Source organism: Sinocyclocheilus grahami, unplaced genomic scaffold (genome assembly GCF_001515645.1).
Source record: "Sinocyclocheilus grahami isolate Dianchi unplaced genomic scaffold, SAMN03320097.WGS_v1.1 scaffold1253.1, whole genome shotgun sequence".
Lineage (NCBI taxonomy): Eukaryota > Metazoa > Chordata > Actinopteri > Cypriniformes > Cyprinidae > Sinocyclocheilus > Sinocyclocheilus grahami.
Genome location: NW_015506432.1, coordinates 97,257 through 106,871, shown reverse-complemented (window position 1 = coordinate 106,871; position 9,615 = coordinate 97,257). Strand labels below are relative to the sequence as shown.

General features: G+C 36.0%; 2 protein-coding genes across 2 annotated transcripts in view; one reads left to right on the top strand and one right to left on the bottom strand.

Annotated features, from left to right (window-relative positions):
* Positions 1–178: 178 nt before the first annotated feature.
* LOC107568516 (cadherin-23-like) overlaps positions 179–9,615 on the bottom strand; it is a 19,104-nt gene continuing 9,667 nt past the window's right edge. Inside the window, exons 4-12 of the mRNA XM_016254481.1 lie at positions 5,866–6,087; positions 4,963–5,082; positions 4,702–4,882; positions 4,434–4,567; positions 2,855–3,064; positions 2,640–2,747; positions 2,447–2,549; positions 1,167–1,292; positions 179–405 (exon numbers count right to left, since the gene is read on the bottom strand). Coding sequence (XP_016109967.1) covers positions 179–405; positions 1,167–1,292; positions 2,447–2,549; positions 2,640–2,747; positions 2,855–3,064; positions 4,434–4,567; positions 4,702–4,882; positions 4,963–5,082; positions 5,866–6,087 — 1,431 coding nt within the window. The remainder of the gene's footprint in view (positions 406–1,166; positions 1,293–2,446; positions 2,550–2,639; positions 2,748–2,854; positions 3,065–4,433; positions 4,568–4,701; positions 4,883–4,962; positions 5,083–5,865; positions 6,088–9,615) is intronic.
* The window catches only part of LOC107568522 (platelet receptor Gi24-like), a 9,604-nt gene continuing 7,475 nt past the window's right edge, over positions 7,487–9,615 (top strand). Inside the window, exon 1 of the mRNA XM_016254488.1 lies at positions 7,487–7,694. Within this exon, the coding sequence (XP_016109974.1) occupies positions 7,640–7,694 (55 nt within the window). The 5' untranslated portion in view covers positions 7,487–7,639. The remainder of the gene's footprint in view (positions 7,695–9,615) is intronic.

Sequence of the window (9,615 nt, the reverse complement as noted above, 5' to 3'; positions counted from 1 at the left end):
AATACTTATAAAAATAAAATACTTATAAATATGAATTATTAACTATAACATTAATTATTAGCAATATTTATTATATTGATTATTGTTATTATTACAACAACAACAACAACAACAACAACACACTCCCACTCTTTGCAATGGGGACCAACAAACCAGATTAAAGTAGCTTCTACCTCCATCAGTTGATACTGTCTCTCTCACCTGTGGGGCTGTTTTCTGGCAGGCGTACAGCGAAACTGGATGGATTGAAGACAGGTGGGTTGTCATTTATGTCGAGGATGGTGATTGTGAGTGGAACGGTGCTGTTTAAACCTCCCACATCCTCCCCAAGCAGAAACAGCTCCACCCGCGGCACAGAGAAAGCCTCCCGGTCCAGCACAGCACCAGCACGCGCCGATACCACCCCTAGAGAAACAGAGAGAGGGGGTGGAACAGAGAACGTGTCATGAGCAGGAGTAGTGCTTGATTACGAGAAACTCTGTGGGTGTATGAAAGGTGGGAGGACTGCTATCTTGCATAACTGACACCACAGATATAAAACTATCTACATATTTAAAGGAATTAAATTTAAGATCATTTAATCATTGAAAAAAAGACCAATTTAAGACCAACTTTGAAAAAAGATTGTATTAAAAGTTACATTTATTTGATGTTAAAATACTTTCTTAATTTAATATACAAAGTAAGTAAACTAAATAGTGCAAACTATATTATTGAGCATCCTGACCAACCTGACACAGCAAAACTGACTTGAGTTTATATGTTTTTCAACCAATGGCAGACGGGGAATGTTTGGAAAATCTGTTATTATTTTTCCACTTTCGTTTGGTGACACAAAACTAAATAAACAAAACAAAACAAAATAAACAAACAAAACAAAACAAAACAAAGCAAAGCAAAGCAAAGCAAAGCAAAACACAAAACAAAACAAAACAAAACAAAACAAAACAAAACAAAACAAAACAAAATAATGGACTGTACTAGCAGAAAAAAACTCTACTACTACTACTACATCAATGTGAGCAGTCGAACTGAATATTACCCTCTTGATATTATCTCTTGAAGACATCAACATAAAGTTTTTAAAAACACCTTGAGGCCTTTCATTTTGGAAAACATGAAAACAAAACAGACATAATCGATAGCATCTGTGCTTAACTTCAGACCTGTGCGGGAGTCTATGGAGAAGAGGTCCACTCTGTTTCCCAGGAGACGATACCTCACCACCGCATTCTCCCCAATGTCTTTGTCCTCTGCTAGAACTGGGCCGTTTAGAATCAATACAGTGGTGCCTGATGGACAGACAGACAGACAGAGGTTCAGCTTAGATCTGATGTTAAATGAGTCATGACCATCACTGCTCATCTTGTATTTATTTCCTCTCAGAGTATGTTATATTAGTATTTAGAATCAATACAGTGGTGCCTGATGGACAGACAGACAGACAGACAGAGGTTCAGCTTAGATCTGATGTTAAATGAGTCATGACCATCACTGCTCATCTTGTATTTATTTCCTCTCAGAGTATGTTATATTAGTCACAACTTCGGCTGCCCAAAACTTAGTTTTTCATGCTTATTTTCATGATTAATAGCAGACTCGTGATGTCTCCTGAAATCCTAAATCACACCGTTTACCACCATTTACACCAGAGGAGAAAGTTTCTCTTGAGGTTTTTTCTCCACTGCGGGCACCTGGAGGAGTATGGGTTCCTTGCTACTGTTGCCTTTGTCTTGCTCAGTTGGAGTTTAAAAGACAATTAATGTTTAAAAAAGTATTATCTGTTTGACTGCACTGACACTATCGGATGAGAACAAAACTTGAATTACACTATAATGACATTATTGTTTTCTGCAGAGATGCATATGAAGTTGTTTCATAATTGATGACTTTTGTAAAACTGACAGTTATCGAACTGAATTGGATCAACACTGAACTAAACTGAGCTGAATAATGACACTAATGTTTTCTGTCGAGCAGCTTTATTGCTCAATCAAATTAGTTTCATAACTGACGAACTGCAGCATTGACACTTTTACTGAAATGAATCACTGAGCTGAATAATGATTGTCTTCTGTAGACCTGCTTATACCTTTAAGACTTCTTAGTAAACTTGTTGGTTAATCTCTTCACGTATAAAATACGTAATAGTGCTTATTTATGGGTTTCAGATTTATATTATGTTCTAAATACCAAATAGGTGTTATCAATGTGTAATTGTGAGCGATGATTTGATGTTAACACAAAATGTCAGAAATTGTATTTTTGTTCTGAATTCTGAAAGTTACACAATGTATTCATAGTGCAACAAACTTCTGCTTCAAAACCTTTGTCATTACAAAGGCAATCAACACAGATATAAACAAGATTAAAAAGCTTTTCTTCTTAGCCCTACATGATCTTAATTTCTGAGAGTCAGGATGTCGTTAGAGAGAACACTGGGTACCTGTGGGGGAGTTTTCACTGATCTCGCCCCTGTAGCTGGACTGGGTGAAGATGGGCCTGTTGTCATTCACATCCAGCACAGTCACCACCAACAACTCTGAATCCTGAGCAGAGAGAAAAGAGTCTCATGACAAAGTTATCCTGATGATGCCTTTCATGCCATCTGTGAAACCTGAATATGTTGTGTTATTTACCCTGCGTGCAATGCGAGGGTTGTCTGGGTTATCTTTGACGGTGATGGTGAGGCTGTATTCAGCCACTCTCTCTCTGTCCAGCGGCCTGTTTACCTGAACTACACCTGACTGGAGGGAAGAGCACATTAGTCTATTCACTCTTACATTATTATTTCTGTCTCTTATCAAAAAAGGGGGAAAAATTATTTTCTTCCCTATATCCCTCTGTCTCTTACGGTCTCATTAATGTAGAATGATCCATCACTGTTGCCGGCGGTGATGCTGTATGTGAGGAGAGCATTGCGGTCGCTGTCAGAGTCTTGTGCCCGCACTTGCGTGATGGAGGTGTGGATCGGTGCTCCCTCGCTCACGCTGGTGTTATAGGGTAAGTTGAGCAGGATGGGGTCGTTATCATTAATGTCCAACACCTGAATGCTCACTACCACCTGACACAGAAAAACAAAACCACAATATGAATTATGGGAAATATAAGTAATTCAGTACATACTAATTCACACATATAAACCATACTAAATAGTTTAAAATAACACAATTAATGTGGCTTGAAACCCATTTCCTATTATTAAGTGTGTATTTGTGCATGCTTTATAGATTTAAAGCATTTTCTTTCAATGTTTTCAATGGAAAAATGACAGATTTGGGGAACAATGTAATTGTGTTTTTTTTTCTGATACAAATTTCAATTGCATTTATTTTTTTAAAGCTCTGGGTTTGCTGTGTTTGTTTGTAGGACTGCACAATTTAGCCAAAATGTTTTGTAATTATATATCAATATGACTAGAAAAAATTATAAAAATAACAATTATTATTATTATAAAATAAAACTATTAAAAATAAATATTGTTGTGGTAAAATTTCACTGTAAAATACAAATTGAGGATTTAAGTAAACTAATATAATTATAATTTTATTTTACAACTGTAAAATTACAATACTAATATTTATGACTGATTTAACTGCTTCATTTATATATACAGTATATTATAGATTTGAATAACTGCGGACAAAAAAAGGCTAATAGAATAGGGGGAAAATTTGTGATCTTTCTGATAACATTTTTAAAATTTTTATTTATTTAAAAAAATAATATTTTTAATCACCAGGTTTGCTGTGCTTTTTTGTATTAAAAAAAGAAATACTACTATTGCAAAGTAAAATAAAAGATTTAGTTTAAGACAATTTTTTAATTTTCAAATGTTAAAACCATCTAACTTTTATTTTGGTGAACTACAGGGAGGCCTTAAAGCTTCTCCTTTGTTGACAACAGATGGATTATAAGCACGATTACAAGGAAGATAGTCGGAATATATTGCATTCCCAAATGCAACCCAAACTCAGAGCAGATGCAGAGCAGCATTTACTGTGAACCGAGCTTCTCTAAGAACAAGGTTTTTTTTTTTTGCACAAGTAGCTCTTGTGCAAAAGAACCCAATGCAGTCTCGTTTTGAAAAACACAGCTCATATATCTAATTAGATTTCAGACTTTTCAGTTTCAATTTTCAGTTTTATTTAGATCAATTGTGAAGCTCTAATGACAAGAGATGCTGTTTTTAAAAGTATGAAAATAATGAATTTTAGTAATAACAAATATCAATGTAATTAATTTAGCTTGATGCTTAACTACAAATCCAAACTGTACACAACAAAGAGGTTTGTGGTGTCACAGTGCAATTTAGTATGTCCCAATACTGGCCTACTGTCTTCCCACATACTCAAAAGTATGTACTTTCCCATCAGTTCATAATTTTTGGCATAGTAGAAGATTAAGAACTGAATGTGTGTGGGGGTGTTTACCGTAGCGCTGAGCGCTGGCGTTCCCAGATCTTTGGCAGTAATGGTGATGTTGTAATAGGCGATAGTTTCTCTGTCCAGCTCCACATCTCTCCTCACTCGTAACTCTCCCTCAACCGATGAAATGACAAACTCATCTGAGAAAGAGAGAGACAGAAAGAAACAGAGATAGAGAGAAAGGAACAACTCCATTTTAAAGGCAGACAGGAAATTGCAACACAAATAATTTTTCTGATTGGATCTGAATAAACTGTCTACCACACACACACACTTTTCAGGTCCCCTGCGGTGATGCTGTACTCCACTTTTCCGTTGGATGCCGAGTCGGCATCCGCTGCTTTAACGGTCCACACACGTGGACCCGGCTGACCCTCTGTGATTTCAAACGGACCTTCGAATGGTCTCGGGAAGATGGGTGCATTATCGTTCACATCTACCACATTCACCAGGACCTGCGGTAAGGGGAGTGTGTGAGTGTGATATAAAGTAATCATGTGGATTGTATATGTGTGTGTAGCAGATATGAACTCACTGTGGTGCTGGAGGTCAGTCTGAACTGAGGTATAGGACACTGATCTGTAGCTGTGACCGTCAGCACATAATGACCATTACTGATCTCATAATCCAGCTCCTTAATGACCACAATCTGACCCTGTCAACACACACAACAAACCCACAATGAACACGCACAGCATCATCATGAATCATTCTCAGAAAGTCTTTTGTAAACTATCTTGTCTCTTTTGAAAGATTTTTTAAATGTACTTTTATTCTGCAAGGATGCAATAAATTGATCAAAAGAGACATTTATAATGTTACAAAAGACTTCTATTTCAAATAAATGCTGTTCATTTAAACTTTCTTTTCATCAAAGAATCCTGAAAAAATATATCACAGTCTCCACAAAAATGTTAAGCAGTTTTCAACATTGATAATAATAAGAAATGTTTCTTGAGCTGCAAATCAGAATGATTTCTGAAGGATCATGCGACACTGAAGACTGATGCTGAAAATTCAGCATTGCATAACAACAATAAATTACATTTAAAAAAAATATATTCCTTTTTTAAAAAAATTTTTATTGAAATAATATTTCACAATATTTCTGTTTTTACTGTATTTTTAATCAAATTAATGCAGCCTCAATCAGAACATTTAAAAAATCTTACTGACTGGGAGAAAAGTTTTTCATTCAGTATTTGTCACCATTTCATTGTTTACACTTATATTGGACTTTTCAGGCTCAGTTTTAGAAAAACTATATATAATCTAATGTGTTTACTTGGGTCATTATGTAAATGAGTTATCTATGTAATCTATGCAAACTCTAAGTATTTGAATTCAAAAATTACGGTGTTGGGTTAAAATAATAATGCAGTCAATTGTGTACAAACACAATCCTGGTTTACAGTCTGTCACTCTCTGACCCCCTCACCGTTATGCTATTGATCTGGAACGTCTGGGCCAGGTTGCCCTTGGAGATGGCATAGCGGATGGTTCCATTGAGTTCTTCATCAGGATCGATGGCAGTAACTGTTGCGATAATGGCTCCTACAGTGTTTGGCCCCTCTCTGAGCTCCGTCACATACTCTTCCTCTGGAAACTCAGGCGCATTGTCATTTTCATCAATTATACGGACCCAAACGATGGTGGACGTCTGTGGAAATGGATGACAAACAGCAAAACATGAAACACTTGTAATCATTTTTCAGTAATAACTATATATGTAAACATGCCCCTTAAAAATAAATGTGAGAAGTGTATCAATGCATTGCAAAAATAAAACTTTCAATATATTATTTCATTTAAATAAATAAATAGTATGTTACAGAATCTGTCTACAGCAAGGCAATGTTTATGGTCTTTGGATGAAAGTATTTGCATGTGAACACACTATGCATCAGTGTGGAGCAACCTTTATCTCATGGTATCATGGTAAACTAGTGTAGCAAGTTTGAATGCTATTTGCATAACCTGATGGTGTGTGTGATGGCAGGAGGTTACTGATGTGTGCATTTCTTCTGGCGTCTGACGCTATCAGGTATCAGATCCAAACTGATACCATGTCTCCCCTCAAAATACACTCAAGCAGTTCGCACAAGCGCTGAAACTGAAATTTGGTCAACTATGACAAACATTGTGAATATGGTGCGGCAAGAAAAACATTGTAAAATATTGCAAAATTCAGAGTCATCGAAAGTCTGTATAAAACTGATCTTTGTCTGCTGTTAAAAACCTCAGAGACAGCTGTCCTAAAATATAAAGGCTGTTTTATATTTTCATTTATATTGTGAGAAAAAAGTGATATTATAAACACAACATGCTTTGAATATTAATATCTATACTAAAGCCAAATTAAACAAATTAACAAGCATTATTATCATTAAATTATATATATATATATATTATATATTATATTATATTATATATATATATATTAATATATATTCATACTCATTTAATTATTGCAGAAAAATTAACGTCCAGAAATGTGAAGTAAAATTTACCATTTCAGTTATATAATTATATTAAATTAATAAGTAATTATATTACTACATATTACAAAAACGTTACACTTTGAATGATAATTAGTTTTTAAATAATTATTATAATTTTTATTTAAATAGATAACTGATGAAACATTATTTGAAAACATATTTACATATTAGTATAATGGCATACTAATGCTGTTCAGTTGCTTTGTCACAATCTGTATTGTTAAAAGCGCTATATAAATAAAGGTGACTTGACTTGACTTGACATACAAAAAGCAACTTTAATTATATTACTACACATTACCAAAAAAAATCCAATCCATTTAAATAGACAACAGATAAACATTATTTTATTTATTTATTATATCACACTTCAAAGACAAAATCATACTGATTTTTATTTTTATTTTTTTACATGTGTCATTATATAAGTAGATGACCTATTATTAAAGAAAAAAGCAAACTGCAGTTGTAGTCTAGTGGGAGGAGTGAGAGCTTAGGGAGGAGAGAAATGACTGAGTGAAGTAAGTTGGTGCTTCTTGTTTCAGTGCTTTACTTCTGATATGATTCTTGAAGTAACTTACTGTAAGAGCCGGCACAGCAGTTCACAATACACGGTAATAAGAAGAAGACTACATAAGATTTCTGTCATCACAGCTGGAGAAACTGAAGACATTTCAACAGTTTTGTGAACGTTACAGGAGATCAGGACTGATGGATGTATTTTGCTCTTTGTTGCTCTGCTTTCATCTCTTAACTGCAGTTCAAGGTAAATCTACACTGAAATTTATTTCTGGACTAGTGGTACAGAATACGTTCTTGCATTGCTGATCTGTTTTTTATTTAATAGCTGGTCTGTGTACATATGCATCACACTGACGTATTTGGCTGTCAGTCGCGTTTTACCCTTTTTATGCGTTTTAATATCGCGGTTCACGTTTTAAATACGGGGCCCCTGTGTTCTTTTCAATCCCGTTGCGTTCCGAGCGCGTTCTGTGTGAACGGCCCTGATTCTGACATTTGTTTACTTGTGAAACGTCCTCAAGGCTGATCGGGCGTGTGTCAGCTTGCTTTAAAACTGAAAACCAACTTTTCGTCCCCTCAAGTTTTGGCCTGAAATCAACACTCAACTCTACAAAAAGACCGTCATCTGTCAATAGTTTGTGATCGATTGTGTTTTATGTTACTGCTCAACTTAACACTATTCAGCGACACGCTACTTTCCTCACATTTAGTTCAGCGGCTCCTTTTAATTTTCTACCGTGGTTTAAAGCCGTGTAATTTTGCCCAAATACTTAGATATTTGGTGAAGTCATACCGACAAGAACGATCAAAGATTTGGTGCATCCAGTCACTGAAATTAACGCTTTCTCGTGTGTAGAGATAACAAGCAAATCATTTTATAATGCTGTTGTGACGACTGCTTGATTCATGAATATTAATTAATAAAGTCAGGTTTATCTAGCTGATTGGCTTAAACGTTAGTGGGCGTTAAACAGCTAGCGGATCCTACAATGCTGAATACTTAGCTTGTGAATATTAATGTAGTTGGAGTGCCTAATTAATATGCATTAGCTAAGTTGGTCAACAGTAGTGTTCTAAATTTAATTATGCAAAACCAGTGTTTTCAACGTCTGCTACACGCATTTGACCATTATTAAACGCTATAATCACGATGTGTCGTCTTAACCCGAATTTAACAGACGTTAAAAAACAATTCAAATCAGAATGCATTCCTTCAAGTTGAGGCGCCTCTGCGCAGACCGATCGTTGTATGACATCACAGTACCGTGAGAGCTATACTTTGATGTCATCGAATGTATCGACTCGCGGTACTTTGATGTCATACACAGATCGGTCTGCGCAGCGCACGCTCCCTGGATCTTGTGTTCTGCAGTGAGGGGCTACTGGGGCTGTTTAAGTCTAACACACCTACAGACTCCAAATCTTTGGAGTCTCACCTCAGTCGTGGTATTGAGGGTGGAAGAGAGCGCTGGACATTCACTCCCCCCACCTACAATCCCTTTCAATTATACTTTACGTTGCTTCTTGAAGCTTGACAGTGTGAGGAATAGTTAGAAATGTACTGATAATCCTGCCCTCCAAAAAAAAACTCTTAAATGTCATTTGGATTTGTGTTCATTTCCAAAATAGTGTCTTTAGATGCATCACACCAGGTTTGACATTTATCAGGTGACCGATTTTACAGAAGTCATGATCAGTGAACAACTTAAAACGATTGCAAAAAAGGAAGACGGTGTTTGAATTTTTTTGGTGTCCTTTTGGATCTCGGCAGCATAAATCACCATTCATTTTCTTTGTATGTAATCCAACCCCAGCTAGATTGCTAAAGCTGCTTAATCTGGGGAACCACTACACACACACACACAGATACACACACAATGATGGTACATACACAATTTTAAGCAAATGTGCACACACCACACAAACAGACACATTTTTCTTCCTCACGGTAGTCACAGGATGTACCCACAGTTTCAATTAAAACTTAACACACGCATGCAAATCTGCACACAATCATACAAAACCCAGAGTCTCGTGAGTAGGCGAACGTTATGAGGTCCAGCTCAGTCTCCACACATACACAGACACACGCCTCCTCTCCTTTAACATTTAACTCAGCGGAATTTACAGAATGTCAATGTTCCCCTTTTCTCCCTCATTTCATA